The sequence below is a fragment of the Gobius niger genome (genome assembly GCF_951799975.1).
Source record: "Gobius niger genome assembly, chromosome: 5".
In the NCBI taxonomy this organism is placed as follows: domain Eukaryota; kingdom Metazoa; phylum Chordata; class Actinopteri; order Gobiiformes; family Gobiidae; genus Gobius; species Gobius niger.
This window is the reverse complement of record NC_136856.1, coordinates 22,839,888-22,859,283: the sequence shown is the minus strand read 5'-3', so window position 1 is coordinate 22,859,283 and position 19,396 is coordinate 22,839,888. Positions and strand designations below refer to the sequence as shown.

Sequence of the window (19,396 nt, the reverse complement as noted above, 5' to 3'; positions counted from 1 at the left end):
CCATAAAGAAACAGGTAGTGGTCAATCTACCTTGTACCTTCTAAAATATTTTTATTACCAAGTGAAAAATATCTGTGAAGATAAATAGGGCCCTTTATATTGGTATAAATAAAGAACCTTTTGATGAGGACACAACATGCTAATTGCAGATTTGTCTTTTTTTTCCCTCAGTGTATTTCATTCCCTGCAGTGTCTTTTTGGGGTGAAAGGGCAATTACTTTCGGTTGCTACTTTAGTCTATGAAAGTCACACGTCTGCTGTTGTGCTTAACGACGAATGGCCCCAGCTGATCCTGCCCTAACCCTGAGAGCCTCAAGTTAACCCCCGCTTTGACCTCAGCTGCATAGCGACACTCCAAAATAGATCAGTGTATAATTTAGAGAAGTCCGTCACACAGGCTTTGTATCGTCTCTCACTGACGGTCTGTAAATTACCGTTGGTGCAGATAAGCTTAAAGGAATAGGACACCGTTTTTTTTTTCCATACTGTGATATGTTCTTACCTGAGTTGATACATACCTGTCTGGTCTATGTGCGTGCCCGTGGAAGAGCGTGGTCGCTTCTAACTTCGTTTGGAGCTATAGGAATATGTTGGGAGAGGCCCATTGCTAACATCTTTGGTCGTTTTGTGTGACTGAGGGCACGCACAAAGACCAGACAGGTACGTATCAACTCGTCTAAGCTCAGGTCAGAACATATCTCAGTATGTAAAAACGATGGCTTGTTCCTTTAAAGACGGGGACCTTAGCTGTATTTTTTGTACCATACACTAAGCATGATGTGTAGGAACATTGTTTTTAATGTAGTGAGCCAAAACGGTGAAGAATAGATTTGTACAGCGCAAAGTGAAAGTATTCTGAACAAGCAAAAAAACAAAAGCTGCTGAGTGTTATAGTGCAGGCAATTTTACCACAGACATCATCAGAATCCGTCAGATGAAGGTTGAAATCACAAAGAAGCACATTGAGCACCAAGGAGGGAGAAATGACAAAGAACACCACTAAAGGTTGGTTTTCTGATAAGGGAAAATGCTGTAATAAAGTTAAAAGCTCCTAAACATCAGTTAAGTTATTTATTCAGCACTACACACAAGCCACAGCCCTGTAAACATGAAATACAGGGCTTCCTTTAAGTCTGAACACCAAACCTTTCAGAGCGGTTCGAATGACATTCAACGTCTTTCTGCTCCCCATTGACCATGAAAGAGCATGCACAGTGGGGATCTGTGCGAGTCAGTTTGTTGATGTTTGAGCAAGAAGCCCAGGCCCCAAAATGAATTCACCACAAAAATCTTTCATGTCCAATGGAACATTCCTGGGTTGCAAATTGCAGTTAAAGTGATGACTTCTTATGCATATGATACGAGCCAGACGTTCAATGAAAGCACTGCCTTAATTCCAACAACACACAACTCTCTGCGCCTTTTAGTCACTGACGTTCAGAACAGCCATATTTATGTCTCCTCTTTACCCACAGTCTCTGTCTCAAACCACTAAACCACTAAACCAAGGTTTTTCCATTCTGCCAGAGAAGCAAATGTTCAGCATCTATTCTGATTCAACTGTAACATTTTTGTTAGCACATGTGATCTTAATACTTTAAAGTAATTCAACTTAAAAGCTTCATATTTGAGGAAAGCAAGGATGTAGTCAAATCCCAGACTCAGACTTGTGACTCATTTCTCAAGTAATTTCCGGGTGAGTTTCTGTCGAGCAGTGGCCAGAGGTTTCCAGCTTGTGTGAACCAAGGATCCGATCTTAGACTCTGACCTGACTGAATCAGGTCTTAAGTTTTTGGAAGTACCTCCTAGGCTTTCATAGACAAGCTTTGAAATAATAGTATTAAACAAACAGTGGTTACGTGCAGAATTCATAGTAGTGACACTGTTTGGAAAATAATAAGAAAACTCTTTCTAAAATCGACTACTTTATTTCAATGACTCAGACATGGACACAGACAACTTTGGAAGACAGAACATACACTTTACTGACTCTCAGAGAGGGAGATTGCATACTTGAAAGCTCAGAACTGCCAGAATTCAGTCACTGAGGTTTATAATAAAGACCTCAAATAGCACTAATTTTAACTTCATAAAGGGACTGGGCATGGATTTTTATACTTTGATTAGCAAGAACGGTTGACTTTATGTTTATTTGAGACTGGCCATTGGGTCTGGAAACTCTGTACCAAGTTAGCGCCTCTATTCCTTTGTGCTTTGAGCATCATGCTAGGAAATAAAAGCTCATGTGCCAGTGGTTTGTGCTAAATTCTAGAAGTTGTCTCATGTGCAGCTTGTCTCAATTTCAGGGAGAATAAAGTCTGAAGATTTCAGCTGGATTAAATGCTAATTCAACAGATTTATTGGGCAAAATACAGGTAGGTAGTACAAAAGATTTATTTTCTGTTTAAATGTACTGAAAGTCATGCAATTCTAGTATTAGTTTAGCAGGTCAGACAACCAGTAATTTCCCAAATTTTAACACATTATGGGCATATGTTATGAGTAAACTGGATTTAACATCAATCAATCTAATCTCAATGACAAAATTTGTCAGAAAATCATAATGATCATAATAATTATTTATTATCTTTTCCCCCAAAATTAAGCAGCTCTAGTTCAAATCTGTGGCAACGGCCAATTGCCAAAAAATGGCTTCACACACGATTCCCTGCCAAAGAACCTCTTCATAAGGGATATGTACATCCTTTCAATCTCTTCTCTCTGACAGACCTTGCAGTTAAGTGGCCACTACTCATCCACCAATAAAAGCAATCTACAAAAGCTCTTGATGCACTGCACTTTATCACAGGGACAGTGTAGTGTGGAGCTAAATGCCTGTTACAAGCTCCGATGAACCACTTCTCTCCCAGCGGTCATGGTAGTCAATCCCACTACTAAATGATTTAAAGCACATATGTGTCTAAAAGAAAAACATGAGCAGCTGTGTTCGGTATTTGAATGACAATGAAACAATAATAACTTCCATTATTTTTCTACTAGGTAAAAGAAGTCAAACAAAACCCATCAAGACAACAGCACATCATGCAGTCTGACTTAGTCCTGATGACATGAACAAGAGTAAAGAGTGAGGTGAGTTCAAACTACAAGCTATTTGAAACATTAAAAAGTGTAGAAGAATTCCAATTTGCATTCATTTTCATCGTTCATTTTTTCAAGTGGCAAAGGGGATCAATTTACAACTTACAATACTATCTCCTTTTGGCTTGCTGTAACAAACACACGCATATTATTATGCTGCAACATCCCGGTATCCGTGTCACATTTGCATTGGTACATCTATGAAGCGAAGGGGACGCGCATCATGACTTTTCTGCCTATTTCAGGTAGGCGATAAACATGTGGCCATTTCGGATCATAAAGAAAAGCGCTGCATGCCTAAAGGTTGAAAAAAAGAGATATGGACGTAGCAGCTCCCGGAGAATGCGTCTCTGCAGCTGAGCAGACCGTTAATGGCAACATTTTGCACAATGCAATCGCAGCCAACAACTTCTATCAACACAGTGGAGACGTAAGAGAAAAACAACCGCGTTTATAAACGCTACATCACAGCCTATAGCTATACAAGGACGCGTGCCTGTGAGTAAACACTTAAATACTGTGAAAACAGCCTAAATATACCTGTGTACTGCAAGAGAAACATTGTCCGAAAACGGCGACGTTTGCCTCCCGCTGGCCCTCCTGCCGTAGGACGAAGTGAGGGACGTTAATCCGAGGACGCAGTGCGCTCCGCTCTGCAGACTGGGCTGCAGTGAGAGCAGCCTCTCAAAGTAGGATCATATACAACCAAAGCACCCGCCCTCACGGCGTACCCTGTCCCAACGGCATCACTCCGAACAGGCTCGGTCCGAAATACAAGAGGTCCGTGCAACAGTAGCCTACTCCTGTTATGAATTAACTTCAAGGAAAATATATATATATATATATATACACAGTATATATATATAAGCCTTTCAAACCAAAAACACTAACACAATTAAGTTAACTTTCCCTCATGAGCAGGTCTGCACCCAACATTATCAAACAAAACAAACTGCCTTTACAAGTTACACTTATTGCTAAATCTCAAACCTCTGACAGCGCGGCTCATAAAGGTGTCCTTCTTAAAACGACCACTGGGAGGAGGAAGTGCATAAAGAAAAGGGGTGCAGACTGTAATGACTGGCATCTCTGCTCCTGCCTGAGGCTTAACGCAGCCTGATTTATATCGTACACGTGGGAATGATGATGGACTTAAGGGTTTGTCGCCTGTGTAGAGCTATTACAAGTAGGTTTTCTCAAAAGTTTGGAAAGCCAGCACATTCTTTCAAATACAAATGAAGTGGCATTTCTTTGAGTAGGCCATCACCCATATACCCTTGGGCACAACAATCAAACTCATTTTCTTTTCTTTTTTTAATGTATGCTTAACTAAGGGTTCCTGGTCCAGGTGGCTGTATCTTATGATAGACGTCTCTGCCTTTACTTGACTTGACTTGACTTGAATCTTTATTTAAGGGACAATGTACAGACATTAAGCTCATAGAGACAGAGATCAACCAATCAATCAAGTTTTATTTCTATAGCCCCCTACAAACAATAGTACAATTTCAAATGTGTCAAATGCCCTTTTAAACAGGTGAGTCTTTAGTTTTGCAAGCTAGTGCAGATGTCCTGGCGTTAGCCATCCTTTAACTCCGGTCAATTATAATTTCCCTACATGTACATCTGGGTCTGATCTATTGGCCGTGTTACACTACAAATTTCAACCTACCATTCAGCGAGCGGGGGAGGCGGGTGTTGTAGGTGACGTCAAGCATTTGCGCCGCATTTGCTGGTTGTAGTTTGGCAATGGAGGTTGATACGAAAGTAATGTAAGCTCTTCAATCCGTTCTGGCTCGGCTCCCAAATATCCAGAAATTAAAATGCCTTGGAATGCGCAAGGAATGTCCCCAAGAGTTATAATGGCTTGCGTCACTCATTCGGGCGCATTACATAGGCTACGTCACTACCAAACGCTAGCGAAAATCAGATCCAATGGTTTTCAAAGGAGTTCACCCCTCGCACCTGATAACAGAGCTCAATTGTGAAGATCCAGAAACTTGTACGAAACGAGTACGAGGGTATGGTAAAACCAGGCTAGTTCTGCACCAGATTATAGCTAAATAGCAAGATGGCATTTGTAGTCCCTGGATACAAAATAAAATAACAATGCACATTCTATTACAAACAGTAGAACAACAACATGTAATGCTCTAAGATTCCCCCAGAATTTAATCCCACTTACAGTCACACAGTTTTACAAATATCACCCAATTACTGCATTTCACTTTGCCCTTTCATAATCCCTACAACATCTTAAAACACCTAAAAGCTCTAGTCAACATAAGAGAGAAACAATAGGCGCTTTTCAGGACACTGCATCCATCGGATAAACAAATGCCAACAACGTACAACAGTTTACGTCATGTCAGATAGTAATGTTCACAATCTTATTTTATAGAGAAAGTGGGTGTCATTTTCCAGATTCTGCAATGCAAAAATATTCTAGATTGTAGTTCTACTAAGACACGGATGCTGCCTCGTAAACAGTGCTGGACCTTTAACTGCAGTTACGTTTTTAGCATGAAAAGTGATGTCTGAAGCCTATTTGAACTTCATGCCCTCTAGGTAAGACAGGGACATTTCAGACTCGGATTGTCTCTAGTTATCGCTGACCTCTATCAGTCTTAATCCCTCCCTTTATAATGACACCGTTCTCATCCTGCTCCTCCTCAGCTGCTCTGCCCCTGACTGATGGTTCCAGAGGATCAAGGTGGAGGCGACGGCAGCTTCAGTCACACACCTCATTAAGAGGGCTTCACCGTGGCCCACTTCACCGACAGAAGTGTTCCCATATGGGTGATAAGTTTTGGAGTAGTGACAAGGAGGAGTCTGGGAAACTGGAGCTGAGCTATCTATAGCATGTGGGATAAGAGAGAGATTTACATGGGATAATTAAACATCACGGACACCTTACTACACCAGCAACCAATCCAAAAGGGAGGTTTCTTAATTTATTTGTTGCTGCTTGAACTGTATTGAAAAAAAAAGGTAAAATTGTGGTTATTATACACAATTACTGAGCATGCCATGGGAATGATAATGATAATACCATCTTACCAAACTTCCTGTACAAGAGCTTAAAATCCCAAACCAGTGCTCAGCCTACAGTGTGGCATCCATTTCAAAACAGATGATTAAGATGATTTGTTCAATTCACATCCAAATAGCTTTTAGGTTATATCTTAATGGCATTACTAAAGTGTTTCCTTTGCGAAAGACGTTCTAAACCAGGGGAGCAGGTAATGGTCGATAATAACAGCAAACTACTTAAGAAAGTGTGGAGACACAAAAGCCTGAAGAGCAGGAGACAGGCACTACTTTTTCAGCTGTCCCTGCTCTGTGTGAGTGGAATGGGAGAGGACACACTCATTGGACAAAGAGCTGGGGAAAAGTGCTTTCTATTCTCCTCCAGTCTCTCTCGACCCGGCAATCCATTTATTTCAGTTTCTTGACAAAACAGAGCACATCCTTGGACGCAGACACAATGTACCAGTACAACCTCTGCTTTTCAAAGTACAATTAGAACATTTAAAATTTCTTTCTGATATTAAAATCAATGGAATAGTGATATCGTCAAAGTGTTTTACAAATGGGTATCGAGTTGTAATTTTCAGCTGTTCTTCAGTTAAAACAATAATAAAACAATTTGTTAATGCAAGTGAATTACACAATATGTGATCAGTAATTATTCATACCCCTCTTATTCCCAAATTATTATGTTTAAGTCTGATGAAAATGTTTCTTCAAAACGCTTTGAACTATAGGGTATTCAGTGTTGGATTTGAAACACAAATGATAACAGACTGTTATGCAACTCATCGCTTCAATACATTTTAAAGGTTGCAATTAAGTGAAAATTGTCATTTGTTGAATTTGCAGCATTAGGGGCTCATATTTACAGAAATCAAAAGCAATTTCAATCAAAAACATCTTAACAGGTGAAGTCTTAAATCCATGAAACTTGTGACTTTTTGGAGAGGTTCTGCTTGGATTTCTTTGCAGGATGTCAGAATAGCCGTTTGGATGAAAGCTGCCTCCCACCCTCATAGATGTTTTACTTGTTGATGCTCCAAAGGTTCTCAATAGGGTTGAGGTCAGGGTGGGATGGGGTCCACATCATGAGTTTCTCTCCTTTAATGCCCACAGCAGCCAATGATGCAGAGGTATTATTTACAGCAGGACATGGCGCGTTGTCATGCATGAAGATGCATGACAACCTTAAAGGGGCTGGATGCAAGTTTGCCATTTTATACTCACTACTGCTACCTTAAAGGGGCTGGATGCAAGTTTGCCATTTTATACTCACTACTGCTACCTCAGGCCATATGTGTAACTGCACCTTCTATATTAAGCTCGTGCATGACGGCACTTCGGACCCGAAGTGACACCTTTTTGAGTGACAGTGCAGGATTTTAGAGACAGTTGTGGTGAATAGGTCTGAGCTCATTCTACACATTAGGACATGGCTGGAACATGTAGGTGGAGGAAAATACATAATTTTAATATTTTTAAACTCCCCATAGTCCCTTTAAAAGTTTTACAAAAGGCCAAACTGATTTATAATTTCTGACTTTATACAATTCTGCACCGCAATACAAATTGTATCAGCTCTTGTGTTTTGTAATATATACTGTATATTACCGTGACTAATGTGCATTGTCCCAGCCCTGCTAGCAACAGGCGTCAGAGGAAGAACTAGGCTGAAGTGGTTCTCAGCAGACGAACACAAAGGGCGGCCTCCTACCTGAGCGTGTTGTTCTGTATTCTTTGTACATCCTGAAGAAGCAGCCACGGATCCAGACTCTGGTCTTCTTTGGAGATCTGTTTGGAACAACACAAACAAGAACTCAGTGGGATCACTCACTGTTGCGTTTGTTTATCTACAGAAGCTCGACTTGTTTATTCTGTCACTAATACAAGCTGAAATAACAGAGCTTGGAAGGTTTCATACTGACACAACTCAAGGCAAAGCAGACTATAAGACTAATCGTTATGCACATTCATCTGATGTCCCAGCCTCCTGCTTTATACTTCAGACTGTTCAGCCTACAAGTTAGTTATTAGTGATTTTTTCTATTAAAGTACAGGGTGTAATAAATAATATCTCAATGTATTCTCTTTTGTTTCAGACGACACTAATGATAATTGCAATCTTGGTGATTACACTATTTCAGACCATTCAACTTGAGAATCTTATTTGATTGCGATCAACTGTGGAGTCCAGCAGTGCTACCTGTGACTAAAGCTAGACTGAGTGGGCAGACGGAAACTGAAATGCAGGAAGAGAAGAGGTTAGGAGAATTCGGAGCAAAGGGCCCAGAGGCTGCAGTGATGACCAGAGTAATTGGTTTTCTCAGGCTATGATCATCTGCATCAGTCATGCCCTGCCCACGGTCTCCCAGGACACACCGTAAGTAGCAGCTGTCCTCAGATCTGCCACACATGTCAGGCAATTTAAAACAGGGGAAAAAGAAGGTGTAAGTGTGATTTAACTGACCGAACTAACCTCATGACACAAAATAGTGGCTCGGCAAAATGAGAGAGGGGATTTTCTGTCAGAAAGCAACACTATAACAATCATATACCTATCAGCAGGTTTGGGACACAAATTAATAAAAAATCAAATCACAGAATGGTCACAATAAACAAAAGTTGTAGTTAGGCAATACAGTACTATGTAGATACACAGATGAAAGGGAGCGCTACAAAGGGTCAATCCCATGTGTAAGTCTAAGAAATACTGTCGGACTCTGATCAGGTGCTCATCAAGGATATAGAACATGTCAAAAAGTCATAAATGGAAAATGATGTGAAGCAGCACAGATCCGAGCCACTCTGGTGGTAAAAGCTTACAAGTCCTTTATTAACAACACTGACGACAGCACGTTTTGACCTCGATTGGTCTTCTTCAGGGCATTGTGATGTTGCAGTAAGGTAATACAGAACTACGTAGCCCCTGCTGTGTTGTACTGGATGTATTGTACTACTTAGCCCTAAGTAGTACACATGATAAGTAGTTATGCCAATAAGCTTACACACCTTGGTGGATTTTTTGAAGAATATGAATGAACCCTTTTTTCCCCCACTCATGGTCAGTAATGTTGTGAAGCCATTTGTTGTGAGAAAAAAAAATGTGTGAACTCATTTCAAATCACCATAATAAAATAAAACACTAAAATGACCCAGTTGAAATGTTTCCACACTCCAGGTCCTAATACTGTGTATTGCCCCCTTTAGCATCAATGGCAGCTTGAAGACTTTTGTGGTAGTTGTGGAGAAGGTTCTATATATAATCCAATGGTAAAGCGGCCCATTCTTCTTTGCAAAAAGCCTGTGAATTCCTGGAACCAGTGGCATCAGTGAACCACCTCGATATTTCACAGCAGGTATGGTGCTCTTATGCCACTGGCTCCAGGAGAATAAAGTGAAGGTTCTGGAGTGTCCATCTCAGCCTCCTGACTTCACTATCATTAAACCACTGTGGAGAGATCTCAAACGCGCAGTTCATGCAAGACAGCCCAGGAAAACTGGAGGCTTTTTGCCAAGAAGAATGGGCCACTGTACCATTAGATTATAACCTTTTCCACAACTACCATAAGACTCTGTCATTGGTGCTAAAGGGGGCCATGTGGAGTCAGGCTAATGGTCAGAAACACCTGGCCGGAGGACTCACCTATTGTACATGTTTTTTGTAGTAGGGGAAACCGGAGTACCGGAGGAAACCTACGCAGACATGGGGATGCAAGCAGGTTAACTCCACACAGAAAGGCCCTGTCCCTGGTGGGAATCGAACCCAGACCAAATAACACAGCAATGCTTCTTGTTTTGTTTTTGTTTTTTACCAGGTTTGATGGTTGCTTTGTTATTCTTTGAAAAGGCATCTATTGACATTTAGAAAACCTATAACATGTGATTCTCATGTGTAAGAGATAAAGTAGATTGGTGCTTAGAGAAACATAATACAGAGATCTGAAATAAACAGATAAAAACACCATCAACATAGCATGCAACACTGACCAAAACTAATGGCCTGGACTCACTAACTAGTAATACAATCCTTTTTTAAAGCAAAAAAGGGATGACCCAGACTCTTGGGAAACCAAACAAGCTCGACCTGACAAATCTTGTGTTTGTTACTAGCTCTGGATGAGTGGGATGCTGTGAGTCAGTGACTACGGGCTATGGTTTTTCTCACAGTAATGATGTGGAAAATGTTCTGATTTGATTAGCGTTGTTGACTTGCATAGATGACGCCAAGGGGAGCATCTGCCTTTCTTTCCAACAAAAGGTTTTCATGGGGATGGGCATGCAGTGTGCGCTTGCATGGCATTAAAGCAGTGAGTCAAATGACAATTGAAGCGTACATTTTCCCTATAAATAAGAAAGATGTGCCTGTCACTCACTGCTCAAAGATGGAGACGCTGCCCGATCTTCATTAGAAAACTCACTCAGGGATAGTTTGTCCAGCATTAATGTAGGTAAAACTAGGCAAAAGTTAATCTCCATGTTAAAGCTAACATATTCTTTATTTTAGTTTCATCTGATGGTTTCTAAAGTAAGCACGTTCTTGGAAAGCAAGTAATTCAGTGCATTTTGGATGAAAACAGGTTGTTGTTATTATTAAGAGTGAATTGCTGCCAAAAACACACAACTCCAGAGAATATTTAAAGATGAAAAAAATATCTGAGCTCAAGTGAATGGGCAAAGACTTAGACAAGACATCAAGAAGACATCACATGCAGGAGGACCTGAAACTATCAAATTAAGTTTACATGTTTCTTCCCATTATCTTGTATGTACTTCTTGTATGTACCCGTCTAAAAAGTGTGTTGGATCAAAACATTTCAATAGATGCGATGATCAAAAGAATTTCTGCACAACTACAGTACAAGTAGCTCCCAAAAGTTTTTTTCCTAGGCGTCCTCCATCAGACATGACTTTTATGGAGCATGCACACACTGTTTAACAAAAGTTTAACAGACCGCAGCATCTACAGGATATAGTTTTTACATTTTGGTCGATCAAAATTTGAATTTACCCTGTGCTATAAATATTGCTGCAGAAGTGTTCTCAAACCAAGGACAAATGCTTGTAGCTCTGTAATCCCTAATTCTAGTTCATTTGTATTTCACTTTCCTCCCTACACTTTAGGAAGCACTCACATGGCCATGAACCACTCACCCAAAGGAGCTGAGGTGGTGAAAGCTTTCTAATGTCTCACACTGGAATAAAGGAATGCATAACACTGTTATAATCCTCAAACATCTACAGTGAGAAACAAAAGGTCAAAAGGCATAACATGTTATGTTATATAAAATTAGTGCTGCACAAGAAAAAAGGCAATAAGAAAGGCTTTTAAGTGGAAAAAATGTACACAGAATCTCTCACGCTTCACTGACCAGGGTCACAACAGAGCTGCTCTGCACCGACCCCAATCTCCGGCAGCACCCGCTCTTCCTCAGAGCGCACACTAGAACACATTAGCAGTAATGAGAATCGATGAGGATTCAGGTCTGTGTGCTGTCTTTATTAGTCTGAAAACACAGTGGGGCTCTCTGTCCTGTCAGATTCTTTAGAAAGCACATTGCACAAGATCAAGCAAATACACCATTGAAAATAATACAAACCCACATTTTAGTCCAATAACAGTGGAATTGTTAAATCAGTGCAAATCAATTCAGAGTTCCAATATCATCAGAAGAAGAAGAAGAAGAAGAAGAAGAAGAAGAAGAAGAAGAAGAAGAAGAAGAAGAAGAAGAAGAAGAAGAAGAAGAAGAAGAAGAAGAAGAAGAAGAAGAAGAAGAAGAAGAAGAAGAAGAAGAAGAAGAAGAAGAAGAAGAAGAAGAAGAAGAAGAAGAAGAAGAAGAAGAAGAAGAAGAAGAAGAAGAAGAAGAAGAAGAAGAAGAAGAAGAAGAAGAAGAAGAAGAAGAAGAAGAAGAAGAAGAAGAAGAAGAAGAAGAAGAAGAAGAAGAAGAAGAAGAAGAAGAAGAAGAAGAAGAAGAAGAAGAAGAAGAAGAAGAAGAAGAAGAAGGCCTTTGACAGTTACAAAAAGTCCAGCTGAAATTGCACTTAACACATTAGTGCTGCAGATGAAATCTAAAACTATAGACTCCGTCGTTCACCCTAACCTATCAGTGCCAGCACTGCAGAGTTACTGGGCTATGAAATTAATTTAATTCCCACCTTTCAGAAACATCACAAATGATCAGTGTCCAGTCAGAGCTGAGAAGATGTAGCCTAAAGCTAAAGCCACAATGACTGGCCACTCAGACTGATGGAGCAGATTTCATAGGGAATTTCTACTGTTCAGTCTGCTACAGAAACGCCAGGGCAAAGGTCAGTGGTAAGGGTAAAAATTAATCTTTTATGAAACCCTGAGCTGTGCTTTGATATAAAACTGCAATGAATTTTTCATTCCAGCTACAGTTAAGGTCATGGGAAAAATTGGATTCATCTAACAGTGAACGCAGGCTTGTGTTCCTTTTACATAGACATGGCGAAAGCATCAGTCTCAAGGGAAAAATAGAGCAAACGCAATACCGTAATAAAAGTGATCTATAAGAAATTAAATAAATACATCAATAGAAATGTCATCAGGGAGAAAGCGAATAGTAGGTTGTATATTACCCTTTATTATCCTTGATTTTAACACACAAATCGCAAATCTAGTAGCAATTTCATACTCATAACAACAACTGCCCTTAGGATTTTTGTCATTCTGTGGTTGATTTCTTCTTTTTTTTGACACATTTGTCTGACATCAAACTGGCGAGAAAATACAGAAATAAGTTCTGGTTTGATTATCCGTCTGTCGTCACACACTTGCAGCTCTGTCGTTGAGGTGTTGCTTGCCATTTGAAAAGGCAGGCAAAGGCTTGGGCCCCCACAAGAAGACACACTTTACCACCTCTCAGTGAGCAGAGGATATACTTTTAACTCATGGCTCCACCACATTATATTTGCCAATATGAGTGAAACCAGTTTATTAAAGCCTTCAAGAAACTTATCCAGAGAAGTGCATCGGGGAGGAGTCAGGTGACGACCTCCAGCCCCTCGTACCCAGTGGGTGCATGGATGGCTGAGTACCCGCTGTTTGTGAATGGACTTTGCCTGGGGCTTCTATTCTCTCTACACCTCTGTGGAAAACCCAACACCGCGTGGTGGGTTTTCCACAGTATCCAAATCTACAATGTGATTGTGATTCTGATGTGGGTTTGTTTTAGTTTTACTAGCGGCATGATATCGGCCAATAACCGATATTGTAAAATACCCAAATATCAGCCTGATATGTCAGTCAGATGATATCAGGGTGAGTGATCGTAACTCGCAAAAACAGTGAGGGATTGCAACTTTTCCAAAAGCCTGCAACTATTCCAATAATCCCAGATTTCCTTTGCAACTATTTCAAAGGAACAGGCCACCGTTTTTCCATACCTCACCTACAAAGACCAAAGATGTTGTTCGCATAGCCTCTCCCAGAATATTCAAATGGACCCAAACGGGGGTGAAGTTAAAAGCAATCAAGCTCTTCCACTTTTTCCCTATTTAAATACGGTTATGTGTGTAGTTACACGATCCAAGCATAGTTTCACAAAATTAAACATGTCAATTTTCTAAGCTTAAAAAGGGGTACTATATTGTAAGGCGTAATAACACCTTAGGAGCACGTTGACGACATCTTTGGTCTTTTTGCGTGACTGATGGCATGGACAAAGACCAGACAGGTACGCATCAACTCGTCTGAGCTCAGGTAAGAACATATCTCAGTATGAAAAATCGATGGCCTGTTCCAGGAACTCGGCAACTTAGGCTCAACTAAAGTGACTTTCTGATTAGTTAAATCCATTTTACTTGTTATATTTTCACGTAGGAAGTCCTTCTGCGGGTTTAAGACGTCATTCAGACTGAAGCACCGCTGTGTGCTCCGAACGCGAGTCGCGTTTCTTTGCTCCTGGATCTTTATTTGGCGATAAAGGCTTTATCTGACAGATAAACACCGCGTGTGCATTCAGATCACTTCTTTCCTCTGTGATGCGGTGCCGTTTGTGTGAGGGGCTGGTACTTTCTTTGCTATGTGAACTTTAGGAGTCACAGTTCTGTTGAACCAGAGCCGAAGCTCAATGTAGATGAGTGAAATAACATTTGGCAATTCGTGTGTTCGCCTCGGATTCCCATTCATGGCTCTATTTAATCAGATTTGGGTGAAGTCAGAAATCACCTGAGTTTATAATATGCAACGATGCCGAAAATGTGCTTAATAACGAGCATAGTTGAACACAAAATGCCGGTGTCCACTCGACTATACACCCTATTTGTGCACATTTTCGGAATCTTCACATAAATATTATAAATTCATTATTTATAAATTAAATCAGTAATACCGTGATAAAGTGCAAATCATAACTAAATAAATTAAACTGAGGGTCTCAGTTTGACGGCTTGAAGGACTTAGCGGGAGTCTTCGCCATACGCTTGCGCAATAGCGATAAATCATACAATTCAACAAGCGGTGCAATTTCGACTGAACACCGGCGCTCACAGCGGTGCCTGTTTGCTCCGTTACATTATACAACTGTTTAAAATAATGCCTATTTTAAGTATTTCCCAGATACTCTTCACTGTTTAAAACTGATGTAAAATGCAAAGAAAAGTTACATTTTCATTTAAGCAGAAAGAAATTGCAACTTTTTATTGCAACTTTTGGAAAATTGGCCACGAATCAGGCATTTTAGCATGATTTTAGCCCGCAACAATCACAAAAAAAGCCTGCGAAAGCTTGGGGGGGACTGAATAATACCTGATTTAAAGAAAAAAAAAGCTGCACGAAATAGTGTTTAAGAGGTGCCTAAATTTTCAGGGGATGCCATCGGACCCACTTCAGCCTGTCCCTACGCTGTGAAAAAAATCCAGGTGAGAACCCTGCTGTGAATAAAACAAGAATAAAAAGGAGAATTTAATAGCAAATGCATAAATAAAGAAATAATTGATGCAAATGGCAAACGTACTAGACTTATTATATTTACAATATTCCTTAAAATATACTAATACAAACATTTGTACCCGTGTATAGTTTTTAAGCAGTCCGTATTTCAGCCTTCTGGCAGATGTTGATGCTGGTGGGGTTTATAAAGGTTCATAATATTAATCAAAATAACCTTCCAAAGAAAGTAATACATTAGGTTTAAGGCTCTTCCGTTCTGATAAACAGTGGGGGATATAGCATTAGGGCTGCAACAGTAATGTTATCAGTTTTAAAGGGTTCAATAGCTATCTGAATAGTCATCCGTCTCATTGTTTAAATCTGTCACCATAACGCAACAAAATGTGAAGAAAACAATGACTAAGAAAAGGAAGTGAAATTGAGTGAAATATTCACTTTGATGAACAGTACAATCAGAATACCGAATTCATCAGACAAAAAGAGTGAGTAGCTGCATAACATTGACAATTATTTTTTTAGTCTAAGTCATTAGACTAGAAATCATTATGCAAGGAGCACTGTTGACAGACGTCACGCGCGTATCGAAATAGAAGTTCCATAAAGTGAACGTAAAAGTGAACGTAGAACAATAACGTTTAATAATGTTTGACTCCTTTCAGTGTCATTTATTGAACGTGTACACAAATAGGAGGTAAACAGGAAAACGTCTCGCTCTCTCCTGAGCACACACATACATGCACGCACGGTAGCTTTACATTTCTTTATCGAGGAAGCAATGTTCTGGTTATCTTGATATCTAGTTACACAATAAACAGAATTGATTTAATCTACAAAGTTAAATAACATCGACAAACAAAATGAATCATTATTTCAGCGTGCGTACGTTACGTAGAATTCATAGCTAGCTTAGCATAGCAAGCTAAGGAAAAGAGCAAGCAACTCCTATAAGTCTTAAATACCTCAAAATGCGTGTAATCCGATACGTTGGTTGTTGACAGTGGTTTGAAAGCCAGTCCCAAAGTCGATATGAGGAGTTTAAAGTCCTTTCCCAGTTTTATCTCTGGCGTGTGACTCGCTTCTTCTGGCTAACATATCGCAAAGACGCTACTAAAGCGATCGCGGGGGTAACTACGGCAAGAGAAAGGAAGACACGTGCCTATTGTTGACGTTTTTTCAAGATCCCCTCTCTCCAAGGGGACAGACGAAACACAAATGCTGAAACTGACACAGTACTCACGACACACGAAATGATGGACATTTATTTTATCTATTTATTTATTTATTTATTCATTCATTCACTCACTATGACAACACCATAATATGAATGAGCATTTTGGATGAATTCTAACTATATCTACACATTTCTGTATTCCTACTTCAGAGTTGCTATTTAGAGGAAATTGTGAATGCCTAATAGTTTCACCATTGCATCTGCAGCTTGAATTATAAAGAAGATAGAAATAAAAAAAGACGAACCCTTCACTGGCCTATACTCTTCTTTTGTTGTGAATTACCTTGTCCCAGTCCTTGATTTAGCATTTAAAAATGAAATCTATCCTATGAACACAGTTTAAGAAATGTTTATAATGTTAAAAGTTATATTATAGTTGGTAACACTTCATATTACACTACCCTTGATGCCAAATTTAGTACAATATGTGTATGTTACAATGTGTAATAACTTGTGCCTATGGCTTGCAATAGATGTAGTTTGGAGGTACTGTAATAAGACATAAGTCCCTAACCCTAAGGGTCGTATTGCATTATGTTGCCTACTTCCAAAGTACTACATGTACAACAAGTTATGAGAGATTGTTACAAAGCAGATTATATTGTGCTAAATTTAGTTTCGTACTATGTAGTACAAAGTTAGTTTTACTTTAGCTTGTGGAGAGTTTGACATTTTTTAAATACCTGCTTAAAGACAATATGGAAGTTTTCATTTTTTTAATCGCTACTGCCACTTCAGGTCATACTCCAGTCTCTATGTTAAGCATTACGATGGATATGTTTGAGTGACAGTGCAGGCTTTTAGCTGTGGTGACTAAGGGGGTGGAAAGTAACTTTTAAATTGTAACTTTTAAAAATCCGTCTAGTCCCTTTAAGTAATTCCTAATTGCATATCGTTGTTGTCCATTGGTCTTTTAGTCTTCACTTTAGCATCATCATCATTTTGCAGTCATAGAATTATTGTCTTTGTAAAAAAAAAAAAAAAAAACATTGAGAAAACAATGCATTAAAAAAAGACCAAAAACAAAAATACATTTATTTGCAAAAATGTACGACTTTAAACATTTTTTTTAGTCTTCAGTCATTGTGCGATGTTTTATGTAATTACTCCTATAAATAGCGTAAATCATTATTATTGGGGGTGCCGAGATAATTTTTGATTGACAATGAGGCTGCGATGTCCCGGGTTCACCAACAATGGATCAAAACCACAGATTATGACACAAAGAAAATAATCATCTGGTGTAATATCAGAGAAAAAGGGAATACACTACCAGAACACAGTATTCAATGAGTCTTTACAGTTTAATATGAAAGTTTCCCAAATGACTGGGAGGAAATCTTTGATGACGACAGTGCAGCCACTGAGCTTCAATCACGATAAACCTATAGGCATAGATGCAAATACAATCTCACGATCTCACAGCACCAAGCTCATCTCTCTTTATACTTCCAAAACCCTTTCAAAACAACTACAAACATATATCTCTTTGCACTAGAATATAAGACGCCCCTCCGAGACAGAGTAAACAATCTAATCTTACAATCATTGTTTCTGGATTACCGGTAAAGCCTCTCACAGTCATTAAGATTCTGCAAATGGTGAAAATCTAATAAAGGGTTAGTCTATTCTGAGGGAAATACGGCACTCTGACTTAAACTGTACCAGAATTTAGTGCTGCAAGATAAGAAAGACAAACATAGAGCATTTGAGTGTTGACTGACAAACTGATGCCTCACATGCATTGCACATGTTTGCTGAGGTCTAAAATACGTAAATAATGAGACCACACGGAGACAGGATATTATGTTGTTTGTATGGCTCACGAAAAGTCCACTTTGGATATAGGTTATGTGGTATGTTCTAATTTTATGTCAATATCTTTCTGCCACCATTATCCCAGTTGGAAGCATAACCAGATTTTGTCTCCAGATGTGCATGGGTGAATAAGCCCTGTTAGTCAAATCAGATCATAAGCCCCTTCCTTCTCCAAATGACATTGACCAATTGAATTCAATGCGGTTTACAACAAGAGGTTATAAATGCTTGCACAAAGGGGGTTCATTTGAGTTAAATAGTTCTGTCTCACTGAACAACCCCCATCTCGCTGCCTCTGTCTCATCTCTCAGACAGACAGCTGGTCAATGCTGGAGCTGATTGTATTTTGCCCCTGGAATTGAGCCATCGGTGCTGGCAGTGATCAGCCTTATGTATAGTACTCTAGTGTTAAGGAAATCATTGCAGGCCTTACTTCTGCAAAGCTTTCCACCAATAAACCAGCCAGTCAATGAATGTGACTCCTCCATGTGTAGAGTGCACACAAAATCATGCAACATAATCAGACTGAATCCATGCATTTTCTATATCATTTCATTCTTCATCGTACTAATAGTATTTAATAATAATTATCATGATTAGATACTGACTTCCTTTCTCTTTTCAGTTTCTTTTTCTCTGAGGTGTTCTTCACCTGATCTGCAGATATGTGAACCATTAGTAAGGAGTCCAGTGATTTATGAAGCAGTAAGTACAGAAAATAAAACCAGGAACGGTGTATTGACTTCTTACTGATAAATACTGGACTTTACTGTTTAGGTTTACTTTGTAAATAAAGCTGAGAAATAAGGTCAAGGAGACGTTTAAAGGTTGCTGTAGTAAGCAAAGTTGAATTCTCACCACTTAATGCACCTGTACATCTGTAAATACATTCAGGCTGTTGTTCTGTGTCAAATTGTCTTGATCATATTTTATCTTTATCTGCTTTATGCATGCACTTATAGACTTACAGTTTTAAAGTTTTTTATGGTGAATTATTTATCAGAGTTAAATGTTTTATGTTTTATGCTGCACGATTGAACCGGGGGAAAAAATCCATAGTTTGTGAACCTGGTGGTTTGTTTATTTTGTGTGTACTTTTGCATGTTTTGTTCATAATTTGTGTGCTTTTCTTTTGAGTTCCTGTATTGTATTTACAATGAATAAATTGTAAATGTTCTACTTCTTTGTGCTTTTAATTCATTTGCACACTGTCTCTGTGGCCTGTGCAAATCAGGCCTGGAAGGACTTTCTTGCAGACTGAAACTAAATGCACAGAAGCATGTGGCTGGGGACTGTTGACGAGG

At 39.4% G+C, this 19,396-nt stretch overlaps 1 protein-coding gene across 2 annotated transcripts in view; it reads right to left on the bottom strand.

Moving 5' to 3' along the window:
• enox2 (ecto-NOX disulfide-thiol exchanger 2) overlaps positions 1–7,902 on the bottom strand; it is a 40,198-nt gene extending 32,296 nt beyond the window's left edge. Inside the window, exon 1 of one of the 2 annotated variants that reach the window (XM_079556333.1) lies at positions 7,847–7,902. In XM_079556333.1, coding sequence (XP_079412459.1) covers positions 7,847–7,877 — 31 coding nt within the window. In that variant the 5' untranslated portion in view covers positions 7,878–7,902. Of the gene's footprint in view, positions 1–3,639; positions 3,863–7,846 lie in introns of those variants that run through there. The other variant, XM_079556334.1, reaches the window with a different exon arrangement.
• Positions 7,903–19,396: the final 11,494 nt, after the last annotated feature.